Here is a 23998-nt window from a genome sequence, read left to right as displayed (position 1 = left end):
AAAAAAAAAGACCAGCTTGGTCTACATAGTGAGTTCCAGGCCAGCTGGGACTACGGGAAAACACTGTCTCAAAAAACAAACAAACAAACAACGACAACAACAACAAAAAAACAAAATAGAAAAACAGAAAGATGATAAACTTGAATTTGATTTTCATTCACATTGTGATGGTTATTCTTGATTGCTACCTTAATGGGTGAGGAACAGATACATCTCAGGGCATGTCTATGAGGGGATTTCCAGAGAAGTTCAATTGAGGAGGGAAGACCCACCCTGAATGTGGGTCATGCCATTCCATGGTCTGGGGTCCTGGACTATATAAAAAGGGTAAATGGGGCTGAGTATCAGCATGCATCTCTGCTTACTGAGGTTACAATATGACTAACCATTGGACCCCCCTGCCTTCCCTGTCATGATGGACTGCACCCTCAAAATGTGAGCCAAAATAAACCTTTCTTTAAGTTGCCCTTTTGGGGTATTTTGTCACAATAATGCAAAAATAATCAATACACAGATAAACATATCTATTAACATCCTATCTGTGATGGGATCATCTAGGGCTCCAAGAGCTGAAAAGCTAGACAGATCTTCAAGCCAGGAAAGGCCAGCTCAAAACGTCTAGGGAAAAAAAAAATCAGACAGGTGACATCTGAATTTTCATGTGAAAGCACTTTAAAAAAAAAAGTCAGCCACTGCATTCAGTTAAATCAACAAAAACCCAGGGTGTAGGTCAAAGGAAACATTTTGCTCTGGCTACCTTTTAGATTGGTGAGGCCAAAACTCCTTCAACCATGATATAGTTGAGGAAACGAGACCCTGTAAGAAGACACAGACTGTCAGCAAGGCCATACAGCTGAGGTTTCTCAAAAATTAAAAGTTCGTCTTGGGCTGGTAGTGGGGGCCCATGCCTTTGATCCCAGCACTCCGGAGGGAGAGGCAGGCGGACCTCTATGAGTTCAAGGCCAGCCTGGTCTACATAGTGAGTTCCAGGCCAGCTGGGGCTACAGGAATACCCTGTCTCAAAAAGACCAAAAAACAAAACAAAAACAAACAAACAAACAAACAAAACAACAAATACAAAAGTTCGTCTTGGATGAAAAGCATCCGGAGAGGAGCTGTCCGTGAGCCAGCTGCGGCCTGTTCCATGCACTTTGCAAGGTGTTTTTGCATCCATCAGCTGGTCCAGCTCTGAGAGCAGCTCTAGACACGTTGAGCCATTTTTGGGACACAGATTGTCTCATGTACATTTTCACAGAGGAAGGATATTCTGAAAGGTTTTAAGACTTTTAAGTGGGAAGGCATGAGCAAGAAGAGAAAGGACACAAAAGGAAAAGATGTTTATTGGAGAGTCTAGTGTATGCCATGCGATCGAAAGGTAGGCCCTGTAATTCTCTCCTAGTTCTTTGCATGTTTGAATATTTCTCCTTCTCAAGTTTCAGCTCAAATATCACTTTCTCAGAGCTTTCCTGGCCATCCTCTAGGAAGAGGCCTGCCTCCCATGCCTTCTGGACCTTGCTCCTCTCTAATGCATTAAAATCTTCAATGATCTAACTTTTTAAAGAGCTAGCTCTCCTTATGGAACATGGGGTCCATGAGGGCAGGCACTTTGCATACTGTAGCTGCTCAACAAGTTCAACGTTTATAAATATTTAAGATATACATCCTCGCTGGGTATGGTGGCACACGCCTTTCTTTAATCCCAGCACTCGAGAGGCAGAGGCTGAGGCAGGTGATTCACTATGAGTTCAAGGCTAGCATGGTCTACATATCGAGTTCCAGGCCAACTGGGGAGACCCTGTCTCAAAAAAGACCACCACCACCACCACCAAAAAACAAACAAACATATATATATCCTCCCTGAAAGAGTTCTGATAGTTCTTTACATTTCCTTTGGCCTTCAGTACTATTAACATCATTCTAAAGATGAGGCGGAAATGCATTTCTAGGGAGAAAGAAAGGGTTAGGAGCGGAAAAACTGGTGCGCAGTCGGTGAACTTATGCTTCCATCACTGTAGAACATCTTGCAAACAAATTATCTGAAAACGAACCAAGCCTATTTTTAAAGATTCCTGAGCCTCGCAAGCTCTGGGCGATGACATCAGAGAACCCGGAGTTCCATTCCCTGAGCCAAGCCTCGTGGTCCTCGAAGACTACAAGCCCCAGGATGCAGCGCGGCGCAGGGGCCCAGCGCTCCGCTCTCGGCCCTCGCTCCCGCCGCCGCCCGGAAACCAGGAAGACGCCCGAATTCCCCAGCCCGCCACGCCGTCGAGCGCGCGCGCAGCCTGATGGGATTTGTAGTCCTCGAGCCTGGGAGCGCCCGCTCCGGAATCTCAGTCGCCGTCTGGTGGGGTAGAGCTGGCGCGTGCACGCGTGCGCACTGCGCGGGCGGGCCGTCGTGGGCGCCGCTCCCAGCAGCTGGGTGGCTGTGGGAGCCGGGACCCCGGCGGCGCGGGTGCTCCGGGCCGAGGCCGCGGTAAAGTGAGGCGTGAGGCGGGGGGCGGGGTGGGGGGACCCGGGGCAGAGGCCGGAGGCTGGGGCAGCGCGCGGCGCGCCTCCTCCTTTGGCGTCTGCGGGCGCGCGCGGCACCTGGGCGAGGCCGGCTCACCTGCGCGGGCTCATCGGCGTCCTGCAGCCTCAGTCCGGCCTGGCCAGGCGGGGGAGGCCGGTGGGGACCGGGTGTTCTCCCTTAACCTCGCCTACGCCTGCTTCCTGCCTGTCGGGGTTCCCGGTGGTGACGCTGCAGAACGCGGGCTGCAGGCTGGGCATCCCTGTGTTCGTCCGCCGACCGCAGCCCGCGGACGCACCTGCCCGCCAGCTTTCGCCCCCCCACGACCCCCATATTCCCTCCCTCCCCCCTCCCCCCCTTTCCTCCCTAACCCGGACTTCCACCTTCCCTAACCCCCCCCTCCCCTTCCCCCCACCTCCCTACTTCCCCAAACTCGTACCTCCCCGCCTTCCCTCTCTCCCACCTTCCCTTACCCCCTCCCTCCTCCCTCCCATCTTCCCTCCCCACCTCTCCCCCCTTTTCCCCACTTTCCCTAACCCCTGCCTCCCCTCCTCTCCTCCCTCTTACCTCCCTTACCCAACCCCCCACTTCCTCATCTCCCACCCCCCCCACCTCCCCATCTTTCACCTCACACCGCCATCTCCTAGTCCCCCATCTTCCACCCCCTACTTTCCCACCTCCCCTCCTCCCATTTCCCACTTCCCACCCTGCCCTCCCTCCGACTCTTCCAGCCTTCCACCTTCCCAAATCCCACCTTGCTACCTCCCCTCCTTCCCTGCCTGCCTGCCCGCCCAACCCCGGTGCAAATGGCCTGTGGGGACCTTTGGAACTGGCTTGCCTAAGGTCACTTGAATGGGACCAGGAGGCCACCTGATCTTGGGGCTGGGGACTTGGGGGCCAGCTGCCTACCGACCGCAGCTTCTGGGGGGCCGTCTTGCGGGGTTTGTGGTCGGCTTCAGATGCTTTCTATTGACCCTCCAGGGGAGGAGAAAGTAGCTTTGTCAGAATGAAAGCGGGCTTGTTGCGCATGGTCTTCTCTGTCTTGGCTGGAATCCTGGTCTTGCCCAGACCGCGAAGCAGAGCATAGACCGTGGGCCATGCAAATTATGAAACTCAGAGGCTTTCTATTGGGGGGCGGGTCCCCGAGAACAAGTTTAAGGAGCAGTTTTGGGCACTTGGTGCCATTCACCTTTGCATTCTAACACTTGCTTTCTGTACAATTGATTGTTATCTGTTTTAGTAAGATTTTCTTTGCTTTAATGAAGTTCTTGCCTTTTGTGAATTAGTTTTCTAACTAGAAAAATCTTATTTCCTGTGTGTTTAATGACTCGAAGAAAGAGCGCACTCCTAGGTTTACACCATTGTCTTATCTTAACACTGCAGCACAATCTACTTTGTTTCCCTCAAGTATCCAGCGTCCATGATTTCTATGTGTAATGCCATTGAAAGAATTTACCACAGGGAGTGACCTTTGTGTGACTCAGAAAAGTTTTTGGGGAAAAAAAAGTAAAACCATTTTTTTCTTTACAGCTCGAAGACGCATATTATTTCAAAAATAGTAACATTTACTTTGAATACAGCGCCTCTTAATTTTTCAAATTGACACAACTTATAGCTAAACATATTTCCCCAAGCTTAAATATTCCTTATCTTGACCAACTCTTCCCCAGGAAAGTTGTATTTTAGTCCGTTTTAAAGAAAGAGGACTAAGCCTGGCAGAATTTGAATTAATCATTTATAGTGCTAAACTCTGTGTGCTTATTGACGGATTTCTCCTAAAGAATATATCTGTATCAGGAGACATGGGCATTTGTAATGTGTGGTAAAGGTTCTGTCACCACGCTAGGCATACCTGACATCTGGACTATTTGCTGCCTTCTGTTAACTGCTAGTTCATTGTTGATGGAGTGGAGAGTAGCAGACTTGGATCTTTTTCTTTCTAGTTTTAGTGGCGTAACAAGCTAGGAAAGAGGTGCTGCATAAATTTGGTGTGTATGTGACTGGGTAGCCTGAGAGGGACAGTGGAGCAGGATAAGTACACAATTGTGAGGAAACTGCTGTTAGTTCATAAGCAGGAAGGACCTTTTTAGAAGTATTTAAGGATGTTAAGAATAGCATTGGGTTCTTTTAAACAGTGTCTGTGGGCAGCATTCAAATACGGGATATGATGCTACGGGTGACTCTTAGGAAGATACTTGAGAAGCTGGAAACATTTTACATTTTTGTAGGGACTTTTCTCCCAAAAGCATTTAATAGAACTTAAAAGGTGACCTTTTTTATTAATTGTTTTTATTTATTGAGACCGTGTCCTTGTAGCCCCAGCTGGCCTGGAACGCCCTATGTGTGGACCAGGCTGGTCTCAGTCTCACAGAGGTCTGCCTGCCTCTGTCTCCCCGAGTGTTGGGATTAAAGGTTGAAGGTGTGTGCAGCACACTAGGCCTAAAAAGTGACTTTTTGACCCAAGGCCGGGAATTCTTTACTGCTGTGTCGCTCATCATATTGCAGTTCTCACATTGTTTTTCTATATAATTTGCAGTTCAGAAGGAAATCTAAGAAATAATTATTAGCACAATTTAAGTCAGACTTTGACACTGACACACTCTTGGTGTTAGGCTTACTTATGTCTGTCATGTAAGAATGAGGAGGATGGTTTCTGATTGTAGGTAGTGACTGCTCAGACCTGCCAGTTCTCTGCTTTGATTAGAAAGTTGAAGATCCGGTAACAGTAACTGCGCTAAGCCCATTTGATTCCTGCTGTGAACCGAAGTAATGCACGGATATTAGTTTTTCACATGCTTGAGCAATTTACCTTTTGGCATATTAAGATTTTATTTAAAACTTCAAAAAATTAGGGGCTGGAGAGATGGCTGAGTGGTTAAGAGCACTGACTACTCTTGAGGAGGACCTGGGTTTGAGTCCCAGGACCCAAACGGTGGTTGACAGCTATCTGTAACTCCAGTTCCAGGGAATCCAGAGCCTTCTGACCTTCATGGGCAATGCACACAATTGGTGCATGCAAAACACTCATAAAGTAAAAATTAATTTAAAAAAACAGTAATGTTGGGGTGGAGAGATGGCTCAGCAGTTAAGAGTGTGTGCAGAGGACTTGGGTTTGGTTCCCAGCACCTATATGGTGGCTCACAACTGCCTGCAACTCCAGCTGTAGGGGATCCAATGCTCTCTTCTGGCTTCTTGAGCACCAGGCATGCCTGTGGTGCTCATATGTGTATGCATGTAGTACTCATATGTACATGTAGGTAAACTCAAAAAAAAATGTCTGGGCAGTTTTTATATTAAGCTGCCTTCGAATTGGAATTTTTCTTGAATGTAAAAGACGGTGAGACTCATTTAGGATTCTTCTAAATTTTTAGAGTAAAATATTGTTTCCAAATAGAACGCTCTAAAATTTTTATGTAATTTATTTTTATTTTATGTGTATGTTTTTCTTGTATAAGTGCCTGTGTCATTCACTACCCATGGTGGCCAGAAGAGCGCGTCCGATCCCCTGGAAGCGGGGTTAAGGATTGTTAGCTGCCGAGTGGGTGCTGGGAATGGAACGGAAGAGCAGCCAGTGCTCTTAACTGCTGAACTATCTCTTCAGCACCCCCAGTAGAACTTCTAATCAGACTTCAAATCTGATAGTTTTATTTTCTAAATGTTGTGGTTTTAACCTTTTAGGCAGCCTTGCTTTTTATAGTTCAGCCAGTGTGTCCTGATGTCTGGATTCTTTTTAAGCTCTTTTGAAGGAAGGACAGTTAGCAGCACTGGAACTGGAAGTCTTCTCAGAGGGCGTCTATGCACCATCAAACCTGGTACAGTAAATCCTCCTGAGAATTTCCATGTCAGGTGTTCCTCCTTCCCGTTGTGGGTGGATATGCAAGCCCATATGCCTTCGAACCACCAAGCGGGTTAAGCTTGGTGGCAACATGTGGATGACAATTTTAATTTGCAGCATTCACTGCTTTCAGCTGTGCCTTGAGGATCTCTCCCTTCCAGGTCTCTCCTCCCCTCTCCTCCTCCCCTTTCTGTCTGCCACAGCTATGGAAAACTGCAGTCCGATCTATTTCAATTTAAAGCATCAGTCTCATATTTTCAGTGTGTGATTGGCTGAATCTGTTGACACACAGACTGTACAGACATCAAGGATCAGACAACTGTACAGCCTTTACGCCCTGACCCAGGGTCTGGCCACTTACTCCCTAAAGCTCTTAGGTAGGGAGGGCTGTGGTACACTCCTGTGTTGTCTCTCCTCTACCCCTTTGGGGCTCTGTCTAGACAGGGACTTGTCAGAAGAGGTGTGAAAGAATGCAGGTTATTTCCTATCTGGTTCTCCCAAAGCCCTCTTGATTAATGGTGGCAGGTCATTGATGGCCACAGACAGGCAAACTGGTGTCTCTGGTGAGGTTTTGCTTGGATACTCTTGTGCACAGTTTCTGGGTAAATTTCTGTAGCTAAATCTTGTCCAGTCCCTGCTTCTACCAGCCTAGTCCCTTTATAGAGTGAGTGAGTGAGTGAGTGTGTGTGTGTGTGTGTGTGTGTGTGCGCGCGCGCGCGCGCACGCGCGCTGGGGGGTGGGGGGTGTGTGTCTTTTTTTTTCTTTGCAGACCACTTGAGTCTAGGTATGTCTGCAGTTGCCACTCAATCAACTGGAAACGTCCTTCCTTATGACAAATGGCTCATGGGCTGCTTAAGCCTGCCCCCTTCTGTGTCTAGCCACTTTCATCAGTTCTCACTGTCCACTTGCTCAGAGAGGCAATCTGTCATGAAGTCTGCTGTGTAGGCTGACAATGAACTGGAGAGGATCCAGTCTTCTGTTTTCTAAGCAGTCCAAGTCTTGATGAACAGAGTATCTCAGAGGTGCCTACCACTATTTTGGGGTGAACACCTCCCCTGTTCTCCCTGAAGACAGAACTTTATTTCTTTCCTGTGAATTTCTTCTATTGAAGAAAACGCTGTTAAGGTAGTAGTCAGGGTACCAGGGCCCTAGGGGGTAAATGTGGGAAGGTGAGGGGCCGTGGCTGGCTCTGCAGTTGTCTGATCCTGTACAGTCTCTGTGCCCACAGATTCAGCCAATCACAGATTGAAAATATTCAAAAAGATTGCATGTGTACTAAGCATATTCTGACCTTTTTCTTGTTATTCAACCATTTACACAGCATTTATATTATAAAGTATTATAAGTATAAATGCTGTAAAACAGGGAGAATGTGCGTGGTATGTACAAATACTGTACCACTTTTACATAAAGGACTTACAGACCTGCTGAATGAAGTGCGAAGCAGCCCATGACTGCATCAAATAGTAGTGTTCAAGTTTCCAGGTACAAAGTTGCTTTTTTCTCATCAGATAAGAGGTCATTTAGCAGGTTTAACTTGTTTAGAGATAGAGAAAGTCCCCAAAACCTGTATTTTTATTTGAATTTATATTCTAAGTAAAGCTTGTATTAGGAAAGAATATAAGATTATGTGATCAGCCATCTCCTCAAATTCATCCTGCAGCTTCACTTCTGCTCCAAGGTGTAGTTAGATTTAAAAATTAATCACAAATTAACATTCATAGTTACCATCCCATCAGTCAGGACTCAAGTGAGCCAAGACACAACAAATCAGAAAGTGAAATAAGGAAAAATTAGATTCTGCATATAAGCCTTCCTCAGACCACAGAACTTCCCATTATTTGTTGATAAGATGCTACATGAACTGGTAATCCTGCTGCCCCAGAATCAGACACAAAGTTCAGGAGACACAGTTGACCAAGGGTAAGCCACAGGGATTGGTTTCAGGAGTCCCCATGGGTACCAAAATGTGGTAAGTACCTTCCCATGTGTCAGCTGCTGTTGTAGACCTTGGAGAAACCACAGTGAGTTAATTTTAAAAAAGAAAAATAAAAAAAGTAAACCTCCCTTCTCATGAAGTCTGCACTCAAGAATGGGAAATGAGCAAGCAGGGGAAAAGTGAGATAGTGATACAGTCTGCAGAGAAGAGTGACGCAGGGAAGGGAGACGGGAAGTCTGGAGGATCTGCAACTTTCGCTAAAGTCTTAGGGATCCCTTCACTGCAGAAAGTCACAGTTGAGTTTAAAGGCCCCATCCTGTGCTGGGAGATTGTTCGTTGAGTTCCATGGACTAATGAATGAGTGATGGGTATTGGGGTAGTGTCCTGGGAACAGGGAGGGTCCTTTCGGCCGTTGTAAGGACTCTGCTTTTCACTTTGAATAGCATAGGGTCCTGTTGAAATGATGGTTTTCAGCCTTGGTTGACCATTAGAACTATTTGTGGAGTTTAAAAAGTGCTCATGACTGGATCCCATCCCAGAGTTCTGGTATAGTTGGTCTTAAGGGAGTCCAGTGGGGCTTCAGAGTTTTCAGAAACTCATAGGTAATTCTGCTGAACAGCTGAGGTTGGCATCCACGACATTGACATGTTTTGAGTTGTGATAGATACCACCTAGTGTTAGGGATGTGGACTTCCCTCATATGAATTCTGGCTCCGCCTCTTCCTAACACTGTGGGCTTAGGCTTTGGTTTTCATATCTGTAAAAGAGATGTTAAAGGATTAGACTAATATTTAAATATTTAGAATGACACCTAGAAAGGGGTGAATGTATAACACGTTAGTTGAATGAGCAATTATGTTTTAGTGGGATCACTTTGATTCCCGTGTTGAGGGATGTTGCAGTGGGGCAAAGACTGTAGCAAGGAGGTCTTCAATTAATCCAGGTGGGAGATGACAGGCAGTTGGACCAGAGTGGCAGCAAGTGGTGGGACGTGTAGGAACCTGCACAGATAAAACAGACAACAATAGGATTTGTTTATGAGTTGGATATGCACTGAAAAAGAAGTTTAGTTTTTTTTGTTTCATCTTTTTGAGACAGGGTCTCTCTGTAGCCCCAGCTGGCCTGGAACTCACAGAGATCTGCCTGCCTCTGCCTCCCAAGTGCTAGAGAGGAAGAAGTTTCTCATCAAGTGTTACCCGACAAGATGTTTTGCTGGAACAGTGGGAAGATGAGCATGGCAGTTTTCTGAGATGGGCAAGACAAGGTCAGGTTTATGAGGGCAGCATCTGGGCTCAGTCCTGTGAATAGGAGATAGATGTTGAGGAAGGAGATTTGCTTAGTGGGCAGTGGTACTCACAAGTCTCCAGTTGAAGGATGTTCAAGACTGGAAATACCCATTTGGAATCCTGACTATTTAGATGTGAGAGTAAGCTCACAAAGAGACCAGGTTTAAAGGAAGGAAGCTTGCAGGATGGGCCATCAATCACAGGTCTGGGAGATGAAATGTCATAGGGTTTCTGATGTTCCCTAGGGTGAAAGGCAATTATAATTATTTTATTTTTTAAGAAAGCTTTATTTTAGCTGGATGTGGTAGTAGTGCACACCTTTAATCTCAGCACTCAGGAAGCAGAGGCAGGCAAATCTCTGTGAGTTCAAGGCCAGCGTGGTCTACATAGTGAGTTCTGGGCCAGGTGAGTCTAGGGAGACCCTGTCTCAAAAAGACAAAAACAAACAAAAAACCCCCCAAAACTAAGTCCATTTGGTTTTTAGTATATTCACAGTTTTATAGCCATAGCCACAATTTTAGAATATTGTGATCACCCCAAAAGAAACCGCATACCATCCTAGGCAACTCATTTCCTGCCCATCTTCCTATTGGTAGGCAGCTGCTAATCTATTTTCTTTATGGTTTTGTCCACTCTGGGTATTTCCTATCAGCAGAAGCATATAAAGTGTGGTCTATTGAGAGAGAAGTGGTACCATTGGACCCCATTTCTGGACTAGTGAGATTTTTAAATCATTTGATAAAGATGGGGACTGTAAGATTTCTCTTTGTGATTAGTAAGACAACAGTGAGGTGCCATTTGAGACCATATGATTATGTCTTCTCCCAGGCATTTCCTCCAGTAGTTTTAATGCTTATTTGGGTGCTTGCTTCAATTTGATCACACTGAGATCACACAGCAGTGATCTGCTGTTGCTATCATTTTCAAAGATCACAGAGCTCACGGTATTTCAAATTCAGAAGCATTATGCAGTTGTCTGTTTTGTATTTGCCCTCTTCTCTTGCTGTGAAAATTGTAGTTCGTAATAACCACTGTTTTGTACCTCACTAATTTTTAAAAATAGAATCAATGGTGTCAATATGTTGACATTATACTATAATGTACATAAAGCCCTATTTATACGTAAAATAGTTTTGGATTATAATTTCAGCTATAAATGCTGGATTGTAGGATAAATGCACATGTGGTTTTGTTAAGTAGCCTGAGTCCCCTTAGCCGCTCTAACAGGCATGCCCTCTCTAGCAGTGAGAGAGAATGTTCTTGTTCTCCACAGCCATACTGGTGCAGCATGCTGTCAGGCACTCAGATTTTTGCCAGTCTGGCCGATGAGAAGTATTGTATGACTCTGTGAAGTAAAGATGTTTTTGTAAACTTTTCTGTAATGGAGAATTCTGAATAACCACATATTTTAGTTAACCTCATTCAGCCCCAACAACCATCAACCCAGGCCAGGCCTCCTTCACTTCCTCTTCTCAGATCATTTTTCAGTAAAGCTCAGGTACATTTGATTCTGTCTCTGTATCAGTAAATACCTCTAAATGATGAAGACTAACTTTTCTTTGAAAAACACAATATCATTATCAATGCCCCCAAAATACGTGTTTCCTTAATATTGTCTGGCAGTACTTAAATTTCTAATTTTTAGCAGTGTAGCAGTTTTATTAAAAAATAGAATTTAAATAAGGTCTACATGTTTTGGTCAGTCCACATGTCTTTCGAGGTCTTTATTAATTTATAAGTTCCTCTACACTTCCTTTTCTTTTCCTACTGTTTTTATATACAACTTTGAAGAAAATTGTCCTGAGAAATGTCTTGCAGTACAGATTTTGCTACTTGAATCCCTGTAGTATAATTTCTTATGTTCTTCCATTACTTTCTTGTTCCTGTAAGCTGGTGGTTGGCATGGTCAGATCTAGACTGTGTGTGTGTGTGTGTGTGTGTGTGTACATGTGTGTTTGCATGTGTGCACGCATGCAGGTGCATGTGGAGACCAGAGGAGGATTTTGGCTGTTTATTCCTCAGGCACTGGCCACCTTTTTTGTTTCCTGGGACCAGCTCTCTCACCTGGAGCTTTCAGGGCAAGCGCTGTGTCAGCTGAGCTGGTCCAGACCTGGGCTTTTTATGTTTGCCCGTTGCCATATTTGGAAAGGAAAACTAGCCCTTTGTGATTTAAGTTGCAAACATTTTCTATTAGCTTTGACTGGGCAGATCAGTTTTTGCCATGCAGATGCTTACAGAATTATTTGTAGTTAATTTATCAATATTTTTAAAAAAATTGCTTCTAATTTTTCTGCTTGTCTTTTGAAGTTATACTAATCCTTCCCTTATCGCTCAGTTCCAAGCAGCCAGTCATCTGCCTCATAGATTGATTTGCATTTTCTGGAATCGGATCATACATTGTGCAGTTTCTCATGTCTGCTTTCCTTGACTTAGCATCGTGATTGTGAGATGCATCGACCTTGCTGCATGCGTCAGTACTTGTACTGTGAACCCGTATTCCATTGTATAGCTGTACTTAGCATTTTATCATCTGTTCACCTGGTGATGGGAGTTTCTTGTTCCTAGTTTATGATTTATAAATAAAGCTGCTCTAAACCTTTGTCAGCTAATCTCTGTCTGCTTACATGCTTTCATTTCTCTTGGGTCAATACATAGATACAGTGGGTCATAGGCTAGGAACATGTTTATTTTATAGCTGGAGCTATTTTTGAGGTTATTTACCACTTTATGTTTCCCATCAATAGTGTATAAATTGTGGGTCTTCTGCACTTGACGATACTTTGTGTGTTCAGTCTGCGTGGTACATTTTGTATAAGCTTAGGATATTTAAATTGTTATTTACATGCAATAAATTTTGGCTATTTTAGTGTGCAGTTCTGTGAATTTTGGCATATGCGTACAACTGTAGAACTACCACAGTCAAGATACATAACAGTTAAACACAACCCCGTCCCAGTTCCTTATGTCCTTTATATTCAGTTCCCGGTCCAAGCTCTGAACATCTGTTTTCTACCATGGTAGGGTTGCTTTTGCTTTTTTACTTTGTATGCATTTTAAGTTCATTATTTTTATACATTTTTTCTTTATTTTTTTGACAGCTTCATACATCTATACAATGCACCATGGTTCTATTCACCCCAGTTGCCCTCTGTTACCCCCCTTTTTTTCTCTTGCCCAAGTAGTCTCCCAGTGGCTACACTATTAAAGAAAATGATACCCTCCAGCAGCCATTAACAGACAGTCGCTAGGTCAGGAAAGGATGGGGCCTCGTGGTTCCCTCCTCCATCCATGGTGGAATGCGGAAAGGCCTAATTTTGTGCGGGTCTCCATGGCTGCTGTGTGCTAATGATCGCAAGGGCCACATCGTATCTGGATATCTGGATGGTAGCGATTGCAGCACTCCTTCCTGTCCTTCAGCAGTGGTTATTGTTTTTGTTTGAGAGTCTCCCTGTAGATCCAGCTGGTCTGAACTTGCTATGTAGACCAGGCTGGCTTCAGTCTCAGATCCACCTGCTTCTGCCTCAGCTCAAAGGTGATCAAAGGTGTGTATACCATGCCTGGCCCCATCGTCCATCTCTTAAATTATTTTTGCTTCCTCTTCTCTGATATTTCTTAGGCCTTGAGAGGTGGTCGGGGGTAATGTAGATATCCAGTTTAGGGCTAAGCTCTCAATAGTCAGCATATTGACCAGATAGGAGTCTCTGTACTAACCGTTGATACGAGTCTCTGTACTAACCGTTGCCTTCTGCTGGAAGGAGCTTCTCTGCATAAGCCAAGAGCTGCACTAGTCTGTTGTGAGGACACACATAGATACTTAGAAGGTAGTTTGACATGTACATTTGTGACTGATAATCTCTAAAATAGCTGTTCCACTCTTGCACCAGTGAGGGTGTCTTGCCTGGAGGATTGGTCCTATAGGATGCGTGGTCTGTAGCAGTGAAACCATTGGTGACTTCCTCCTTCAGCCCTGTCTGGCACTGTGCTCACTATCCAGCAGCTAGGGACTTTTTAGCTCAGTTCCAGTTTGATTTCTCTTTGTCCTACAGCATGTAGGGTTGAAACAGCTTTGATAAGCAGATAGTTTGTATCTCACCACAATTAAAGTATGGAAAATTCCATCATCTCCCAAATGACTACTTTGAAATCAGCCTTTTCCTCTAGTGAACTGTTCTCTATCTCTATAACATGCTTGGTTTGCCTTCTTTCACTTAGCAAAATATATTTGGAATTTGTTTGTTGTTTTGTAGTCCTTTAGTGTTCCCTTGTATTGACTGAAACCATTGTTACCAGTTGAAGGACATTTGGATTCTTTCTGGTTTTTGACACTTAGGCATAAAGTTGCTGTAAACATTTGTATACAGGATTTTGTGTGGACAGACTTTCATTACACTTGTATGAATATCCAGAAGTGGATGGCTGGTTTGTATTGTATGAGTATTTTAAACATTACTAGAAACTGTTGCTAAATTGCTTTCCAAAATTGATACACCATTTTATATCCCCAGCAACATGTATGAAAGTTCATTTGTCCACACCCTGACAGCATGTGGGATTAGGTGCTTTTGATTTTGTTTTAGCCATTCTGGTATGTGTTACAGTATCTTGTAGGTGTTTTAAAATTTCAAGTTTTTCTTGTTGAATTACAATAATTACCTGCCTGGGCTTAGATATCAGTTGTCTGATAGAGGTATACCAAGTGTGCAGCTCACCATGCATTTTGTACCTGATTTTTCTTTGCCAGGGTTAGAACCCCAGATTCTTGCACATGCAGCCCAAGTACTGTGACACTGAGCTGCATTCCCAGCCACATTTCAGATAATTTTGAAGGGCTAGGGAGGTAGCTCAGTGGTAGATACTTGGTTACATGTGTAAGAATCCTGGATTCAGTTCCAGTGTCCAAAAAAAAACAAAACAAAACAACAAAAACAACTTTGAGGTAAGTTTGTTGAAAGAAACTTACTTCATTTGGAGCAGTGAGGTGATTCAGTGGGTGAAGGTACTTGCTGCAAACCTGATGACCTGAGTTTAATCCCAGAATCTGCATGGTGGAAGGAGAGAACTGACTCCCACAAGTCTGACCTCTTCACATGGCTATGCAATCATATTCTCTCTCTCTCCCTCTCTCTCTCTCTCCCTCTCCCCCCCCCCCCCCCCCCCTCCCTCCCTCTCCCCCTCTCTCCCTCTCTCCCTCCTCCCTCCTCCTTCCTCCCTCCTCTCTCCTCATCCACACATGGCTATGGAAACACACTCACATATAAAAACACCCACGTTTGCTATTTTTGAGACAGGGTTCTCCCTGTAGCCCCAGCTGTCTTGGAACTTTTCTTTGTAGACTAGGCTGACCTCATCTTACAGAGATCCCCCCACCTCTGCCTCCTGAGTGCTGGGATTTAAGACATGTACCACCACGTCTGGCTGTTACATACATGCACTCTTTTTTCCCTAAATTTTTTAAAATTATTTTTATTTTATGTGTATGCGTGTATTGCCAGCATGTAGGTAAGTGCACCCATGTCGTGCAATGCCAGTGGAAGACAGAAGAGTGTCAGATCCTCTGGGACTGGAGTTATGGACAGTTATTAGCTGCCATGTGGGTGCTGGGATTCGAACCCATGTCTTCTGCAAGAACAACCAGTGTTCTTAACCACTGAGCCATCTCTCCAGCCCCTATACACGCACTCTTAATGGATAATTTTATTAAAAACTTTCTGACTCCTTACAGAATAGTGATTAGATATACTGTGTATCAGGCAGTGCTATAATTCATTTTTTACTGTGAGTTAAGTTTACTTTGAGAGTTTAAATGATGAGATGAGCTAGTTATATACTATATACTAGATTCATCTTGACAAAGATGTGGTACTGACAGTAGAAAATCCCGAATAGGAACAACTGCCCACATCAGGAAGGAATCGCCCATCAACAAAGTTTCTAGATTAAAAACAAAAATGGCTGAAAACACTGCTTTTTACCCAGGTCATGGCTTTAAACTTTAATCAGTACAAGAAAAGCTTCAGTGCTTTAGAAACTGAGTATGATAAACCTCTTATTTCTCTTTTAATCTGTAGCTCCTTTTTTTCCCTCTGCATTAATTCATTTGCTGAAAAAGTTGGGTTGTGTGTCCTTTTGCATCCCACGTTTGGCTTGTGCTGAGTGACTCTTGTAGAGCAATTCTGTGTTTTCCTGTCTTTAAATTGGTAATTGAATATAGGAGGATCTAGTAACTTGATCAGATTTAAATAGTTTTTTTTATTTTACTTTCTATTTTTTATTATTTATGTGTGTCTTTTCTTATTTTATGTGTATGAGTGTATTGCCTGCATGTGTAAGTGCACCCGTGTCATACAATGCCCGAGGAGGTCAGAAGAAGGTGATGGATCCTCTAGAACTGGAGCTACACAGTTGTCAGCCACCATGTGGGTGCTGGGAATCAAACCTGGGTCCTCTGCAAGAGCAGTCAGTGCTCTTAACCACTGAGCCATCTCTCCAGCCCCTAAAGTTTTTATATGTTGATTTCCTAGGTGAGGTTTGAATGTGTTCTAGCAGGAGACACATAATGCCATCCGTTCGTTCATCTCTCTGTTGTTCAGCTGTTCTGATTAATCACAGCTTTAACCACTTAGAAAGTTTTGCAAAAATGAGACAGTGTAGGACTTCAGATAGAAACTTTTGTTCCTAAGTTTGTGTTTAAGTTTTGATTATTTTTGTACTGTTTCTACAATTGGGAAGGTCAATTTCCTGACAATGTTTCTTTCTTTCTCTTTTTTTTTTTGTCTTTTTGAGACAGGGTTTCTCTGTAGCCCCACCCAGCTGGCTTAGAACTCGCTATGTAGACCTGGCTGGCCTCAAACACACAGAGATCCACCTGCCTGTGTCTCCCAAGCTCTGGGTTAAAGGCGTGTGGCATCACATCCAGCTCAGTGTTTGTTTCTTTTCTTTTTTCTTTTTAATTTTTTATTATATGTGTATGCATGTATTGCCTGCATGTAGGTAAGTGCACCTGTGCCATGCAGTGCCCTCGGAGGTCAGAAGAGGCTGTCGGATCCCCTGGGCCTGGAGTTACAGACAGTTGTTAGCTGCCATGTGGGTGCTGGGATTCGAACCTGGGTCTTCTGCAAGAACAACCAGTGTTCTTAACTGCTGAGCCATCTCTCCAGCCCCCTCAGTGTTTGTTTCTTTATCTGTGAAATGGAGATGTTGATCCCTATTTTTAAGATTGTTTGGAAGATTAAGTGAGCTACTGTATAAAAGAGAACCTCCCATAGAGGCTGGTATGTAATAAGTGGTCAGTAAATGTTAGCTACTGTCTTAGGAATTAGAAAATATTCTGAGGGGCTAGAGAGGTGGTTGAATAGCCAAGTGTATACTGCTCTTGCAGAGGACTAGAGTTCAGATCCGGTACCCATGTTAGGCAGCTCATAACTACCTGTACTTACAGCTCCAAGGGATCTGATGCCTTCTTCTGGCCTCTGTGAGCACCTGCTCTCAGGTGCACATACCTTTACACAGAGACACATACATACACATAATTAAAAATAAACCTTTTTTAAAAAAAGAAATTTGAAGCAATCTAAAAGGTAGATTGTCTTGATTATTGAGGAAATTTAAAATTGGACGCCTAATTTTTAACTCACTTATTTTTATTTTAGGGGAAAAGCAAGTAAAATATTTAACCAAGTAGAGTGGCTCTTGGTTGCCCCCATCACTGTTAAGTTGCATTCAGTAAGCACCATAGTGACCTTTCTGAAGGGGTTTTTGCTCATGCATCTGATGGTGGTTTGAGTCAGATTTAATCTCCAAGTCTACCGAGAATGCTTCTCTTCTTTTTTGGGAGCTTATTGTTAATGTTTTTATCTTACAGTGTAATGTTCAAGCCCAGAAATGCCGTATGTGGATCGGCAGAATCGCATTTGTGGTTTTCTAGACATTGAAGAAAATGAAAACAGTGGGAAATTCCTTCGACGGTATTTCATACTGGACACTAGAGAAGACAGTTTCGTGTGGTACATGGATAACCCACAGGTTTGTAAAAGCCGAAAATATCTGCTAACAGCATAAAGAGGTTTTACTTATTAGAGTATTTGACATAGGTTATGAGATTTGTCTTCTTAAATAGTGTATATCTAGATTTATTTCTACTGGTTCAACTTTGTCTGCCCTGTTTGTTTCCATGACCCGTATTGGTCTCATTTGTACTTCTGAAGGTAAAATCAGGTTTATTTGATTAAAATTAAAATTTATGGGGGCTGGAGAGATGGCTCAGCAGTTAAGAGCACTGACTGCTCTTGCAGAGGACCCAGGTTCGATTCCCAGCACCCACATGGCGGCTACGAACTGTCCTTAACTCCAGTTCCAGGGGAATCTGAAGCCCTCTTCTGACCTCCTCAGCATTGCACGACATGGGTGCACTCATTTACATGCAGGCGATACACTCATATACATAAAATAAAAATAATAAAATTTTTAAAAAATTAAAATTTATGGTCAGATGTGGTGCATGCCTTTAATCCCAGCACTCAGGAGGAAGGGGCAGGTAGATCTGTGTGTTTTCAAGGCCAGCCTGGTCTACACAGTGAGTTCCAACCCAGCTGGGGCTACAAGGAGATCCTTCTAAAAAAAAAAAAAAAAAAAAAAAAAAAAAAGAATCTGCATACATGTTTTATCCCTCTTGTGAAGGAAATACCTGGCACAAAATTTTTGACTCATAATTGATTTAAGATGCTAAACGTAGGCTTGAGAATATTGCCTTTTGGTGAATAAACTTCTCAGACTCCTAGCTACTCCTAGACATATGTGACTCCTGAAATCATCGTGTCAGTGTGGTGAGTCTGTGACCTGATATGCATTTTAATTTTGTTTCCTTGCAAATAATTGGGATAAATGTAACAAGTTGAAAAGAAGCCTAGTTTTAGGGACTGGAGAGATGACTCTGTGTGTAGGTGAAGGCGCTTGAGAGTGAGTGGATCCTGGAATCCCCACGATGGAGGAAGAGAGCAGACCCCGCAGCCCTTCTTTACCTCCGGGCCTGTGACATGGCATCCCCCGCCCCCCAACAAAAGACAAAAGATCCTAGTTTTAAGACTGTGAGAGATCTGAAATTAGAAGTCATCTATTGAATAGTTTAAATTTTCCCTACTTGTAGAACTGTTTGTTTCAAATAAAAACTGTTATGAAAGCCAAAAATGGAGAACAGGAACTTTTAGGAAGGTCATGTTTCACACAACCAGAGCCAGATCCCCTCATACCTAATTCAGTAATCTTCATTACCCGTCACTTCTGACTAGCCACGTGTATGCATGTTAGTATGTGAATTTTTATTTATACAGACTTGGAGTTTGCATAGACCCTTGGTGTTAATTCCCTCTCCTCCTTAATGAAGGAAGCTTCTATCCCAGTTCCTCAATTTAGATGTTGCTTGAATTGCTCGCTGCAATTATATTGTCATCTGTCAATTATTACTTTCGTCTGCAAGTGAAAATCCAGTTCCTTCTACCCATTAGTCCTGACTTTGTCCTCTGACTCCCTATCAGGTAGGTTTAGTCCTTTATTTTCAGGCAGCCTTTGACATTTGGGAGGATGAGTTCATTTTAGTCAGTTTGTAATAACTGCGTACTGACTTTGTAGGAGACTTCTAGCTGTGAACTGCATTCTCTCTCGCTGCGGCTTAGTGACACCTTGTTTTACTTCCTTACTTCTCAGTCTACAGACCTTTCTTGGAAGCAGCTACCTGGCTGGGCAGCCACATGATTATTACCATTATTTACTTGGTCTGTGTCAGTGGAGAAATACCAGGGCAGCAGAAATTAAAAGTTCTTGTGGATTTTTTTTTTTTTTTTTTGGTCTTTTTGAGACAGGGTTTCCCTGTAGCCCCAGCTGTCCTGGAACTCACTATGTAGACCAGGCTGGCCTTGAACTCACAGAGATCTGCCTGCCTCCGCCTCCCGAGTGCTGGTATTAAAGGTGTGCACCACCACACCTGGCTTATGTGGATTTTTTAACATATAGATTTAATAAAAGGGCAGATTCCTGCCCTTGGTGGTCTTGTGTCTTTGGCTGGGCCATGATTCCCTTCTAGGTACAACTAGATCTTCTTTGACTCCCTCTAATCACTCCAGAGCCAGGGCACACATTGGCCAGTTTTTTTCCCTGATTGGCCTCTCTTCTCAGGGACTTGGGGCCTTACATACAGTTTCACCTGAATTCCCCTTAAAACTCCTTATTTTTCATTCTCATGCATCATGGATTCTTATAATTCTCCCTTTTACCAGTCCTTCCCCCTTAGCAGATACAAAGAGAGAAGTGCAAAATAGAATGTTTATTACCCCGTATGACGCATGGACCTGGAATACAGAAGGAGGTGTACCTACTTCAAGCAGAGGGAGGTGACATCATCATGGAGTTGATGACGTTTAAAATTGATCTGGAAGACTGGATATGGTTTTGTCCCAGAGGTGGGCGAGTGGCTGTTCCAGTGCTTTGCCCCGGCCTTTCCCATAAACTTACTTGTTTTGTTTTGTTTTTTGAGATGGGCTGATTTAGTCCAGCCTGGCCTTAAACTTTCTAGTACCAAGGCTGTCCTTGAACTCTTGCTTTTTTGAGACAAGGTCTTCGTGTAGCCCCAACGGAACTTGCTGTATAGACGAGATTGTCCTCGATCTCACAGAGCTTCTCCTGCCTCCACCTCCTGAGTGCTGGAATTATAGGTGTGCACCTCCACACCTAGTTCATATGAACCCTTTAAAATCCATTTGTCCCTTTGTAATTAGTACTTTGATTTTTCTGAACATAGTACAGAATTTTAAATCTTTTTTTTCGGTTCAAGGCCAGGGGTGGTCTAGCACACCTTTTATCCCAGCACTGGGGAAGCAGAGGCAGGTGGATCTCTGTGAGTTCAAGATCACTCTGGCCTACATAGTGAGTTCCAGGCCAGCTAGGGCTACAGGGAGACCCTGTCTCAGAAAGAACAAAAAAATAAAATAAAGTAAATGATCTTTAAAAAAAAAAAAAAAATCTGTTCTAGTTGTGAGGAGTTGATTTATGGCCGTCAGTGTTTGGCTAAGGAAATCGGTAATGATGGAGAATTAAATGAGTACACTAGGAAGTGATCTTGAAGACTTGAAAAAGTTGAGATTTGGCAAAATGAGCTGAGGAATTCTCACGTAATATACAGTTTATTTCCTTTTTGAAACTCTTGAGTGTCATAGTAGTTTATTTCTTGCTCATTGTCAAGTAACATTTTTCAAGCTCGGTATTTCTCCCCAGTTGAACTTGACAGCAGTCACACCAGTACATAGACACTGGGTGTTTTGAATATGCTTTCTTTTCTGCTGTGAAGCTGTTTAATCTACGGTCCTGTGTAGCATGTTTTGGTTTCTCATTTTTCTTCCTCATCTTGGAGGCCTATCCAGCCGATTAAAACAGTGGACTTCTAGAAGACGTAACAGTGTCTTGAACTGAAGGGTGGTAGTGTTGGATGTGTTCACTGTGGTGGGCACTGAGGATTGCTGGAGATATTTTCATATTTCTTTTTGTAACCCCAAGCTTCCAGAAATTTTAAATAATAAAAAAAAAAACTTTAACAGAAAACATGTATGAGACTACAACCTTTGAAACTTAAAAATGTTATAATTTTATTTTACATACATATTTTCTTTATGATCTGTACTTCAAATTTTTTACATGGCATATAGTTTAAAGCAGACCATAATGTGGTTTAATTGTATATAGGAGTGAAAATGTTTTGAAAAGAATGGGTCCTGCCAGTGATTACCAGTTCAGGTTTGAGAATCTTAATTGAAATGTCTAAGCTTCCAATAAGCTTAGAAGTTTGAAGAAGGTACTTGCCAGTCACTCACTAGAAAAAGCATATAGGTTTTGTTTTGTTTTTTGTGTTGTTATTTTGATTTTTTTGTTTGTTTCTTGAGACAAGGTCTTACTATATAGCCCTGGCTGGCCTGGAATTTGCTTTGTAGACCAGTCTGGCTTCAAATTCACAGAGATCCACCTACCTTTGTCTCCTGAGTGTTGAGATTAAAGGTGTATACCACGTCATCTGCCTTACAGGTTTTTTTAATTTATATTATTATAAAGTGAGGTAAAAAGTTGATCCTGCATATCTAGCATAGGTGGTTGTCAAAGTTACGACTGTTTTACTAAAAGACTGTGTTTATTACTTTTTTCCCATTTTTCTTATGTGGCTTAACTCCCCTACAATGCAGTCAGTTTATTATAGTTCAGGATATGTTAATTAAATCAGTTTTGATAATGAGTCTTCTCATACGCCTTTTCATTGGTTTCAAAATTTTCCAGCAGTGTAAATTTCTTGATTTTTTTTTTTCTGTTTAGATCTTCCAAGACTTGGTTCTTGACAAGTTCCCAAACTGCCATTCTCAAGGTGGCATGTGGTGGCTTGTGGTGGCTTGTTATTGCTTATTGTTGCTGCTGCTGTTCTGCGAAACTGGGGACTGAACCTAGGGCCTCATGTGTGCTATGAAAGTGCTCTACCGACAGAGCTACATTCCCAGCTCATTTGGTTTTGGTTACCTTGTTTGTTTTGGGCTGTGTTGGAATCAAATTCCAGGTCTTGTACATGCAGGTGCTGTACCCCAAAGCTCCATCCCTTGCTCCCAAACAGCCGTTCTCCACTCCAGCTGAACACCACCACTTTTGTATTCATTGCCAACTGCTTGGGGAAAAGCTTGCTGCCTCAGCCTGAACTCTCCTTCTCCTGTCTTTGTGTTTCAGTTTTTGTTTTAAAGTCCAGTTTAAACAGTGTTCTTTCCTTCCTAGTGTTTCCTGATAGTCTCAGCCAGAAGCCATCCTTGGAATTCTTTACTTAGTTCTTTGATGATACAGACACATTCCAAACTTAATAAAAATATTTTGTTCCAGTATATGCATTTCCCTTGCATAAGCTCTAAAGAGAATCACTTAGTTGCATGTGGTGGTGCACATCCGTAACCCGGCACTTGAGAGGTGGAGGCAGGAGAATCAGGAGTTTAAGGCCAGCCTGGGCTACATGTGACCCTGTCTTAAAACAAACAACAACCAAATAATAATAAAAATTTTTGAAAAAGAGAGTAAGTTAAAATTTTTGAAAAAAGTAGCAAAGCAGATTTGGGCATAACAAACATTTAAATGATTTAAATGAGAGAAAAAAGCCAGTATTTAAAGAGATCTGTTTGATAAGTTTTACTAGAACATGGTAGTATGTATAGTGTTTTCAAACTTCTTATGATTGTATTTGTTTTATGTCTCTAAATATTTCCTCTATTGCTTTCATGAACAAAATCTGATCTTATTTATGACTCTTTAAACTCATGAAAAAGAATATTAGTTTAGCTGCAAAAGAGAAGCACCTCTTCAGATGTAGACGACATTATGATGTAGCAGATGGGATTTGCTTCGTCATCCAGGTTGTCATTACTTGTTTCTTGCCTTCGGGGGCTAGAATCCAGCCCCACAGATGTTAGACAAGAGCTCTACCACTGAGCCCACCCTCAGTCCTAAACTGTTCTCTTAATGCCCGACCTAGCAAACCCTTAAATTGTATAAAGTTGATTTGTAGAATGTGATAGTATTTTCTTAATATTTTTAGCATATGTGAACTATATTGTAAAATGAATAAGTAATGTTGGCTATTAATATATATATTAATAATTGTTTCTAGAACCTACCTTCAGGATCATCACGGGTTGGAGCCATTAAACTTACCTACATTTCAAAGGTAGTATTTTTATATTATGCTACTTTCTTTACCAGTGTTCTTTGTTTGGTGTTTTCGAGGTAGCATCTAACTGTGTAACCCAGGCTGGTTTTGCATTTTGGATTCTTCTGCCTCAGCCTCCTGATTGCTGGAGTTACATGTGTGACTCTCTCATCAGGTATCATTGTGCTACTTTTGTATGTGAATTGCCGCCCCGCCCCCCTCAGGTGGGAATGAATGGGAGCAGAGCAACTTCTTTCTGTGTCATTTAACGGTGACGGTCCGGCTCCTGTCATTCTGAAACTCAGATCTAATTACTGTGGCTAGGAAATTCCTTGAATTGATAAAATTAGAAATATGAGCTTAAAACTTACAGGATATGGGGGCTGGAGAGACGGCTCAGCACAGTTAAGAGCACTGACTGCTCTTGCAGAGGACTCGGGTTCAGTTCCCAGCATCTACATGTTGGCTAACAACCAATTGTAACTCCAGTTTCAGGAGATCTGATGCCCTCTTCCTGCATGTGCAGGCACTGTACAACATGGATGTACTTACATGTAGGCAAAACACTCATACACATAAAATAAAAATAAGTAAATATGCTGGGCATGGTGCCATGCACCTTTAATCCCAACACTCGAGAGGCAGAGGCAGGTGGAGCTCTGTGAGTTCAAGGCCAGCCTGATCTACATAATGAGTTCCAGGACAGCTGGGGCTACAGGGAGAC

The 23998-nt window shown here is 42.9% G+C and overlaps 1 protein-coding gene across 4 annotated transcripts in view; it reads left to right on the top strand.

The window, feature by feature from the left end:
* The first annotated feature begins 2323 nt into the window (after window positions 1-2323).
* Window positions 2324-23998, top strand: part of Plekha1 (pleckstrin homology domain containing A1) — a 56485-nt gene continuing 34810 nt past the window's right edge. For 3 of the 4 annotated variants that reach the window (XM_008827263.2, XM_008827266.3, XM_029560722.1), the window contains exons 1-3: window positions 2324-2473; window positions 17428-17588; window positions 23236-23292. In XM_008827263.2, the coding sequence (XP_008825485.1) occupies window positions 17448-17588; window positions 23236-23292 (198 nt within the window). In that variant the 5' untranslated portion in view covers window positions 2324-2473; window positions 17428-17447. Of the gene's footprint in view, window positions 2479-17427; window positions 17589-23235; window positions 23293-23998 lie in introns of all 4 variants that reach the window. The other variant, XM_008827265.2, reaches the window with a different exon arrangement.

This window comes from Nannospalax galili, unplaced genomic scaffold, assembly GCF_000622305.1.
Source record: "Nannospalax galili isolate Female #2095 unplaced genomic scaffold, S.galili_v1.0 scaffold31, whole genome shotgun sequence".
Lineage (NCBI taxonomy): Eukaryota > Metazoa > Chordata > Mammalia > Rodentia > Spalacidae > Nannospalax > Nannospalax galili.
Note: the sequence above shows the minus strand (reverse complement) of the source record. Positions and strands in the feature narration are given on the sequence as shown.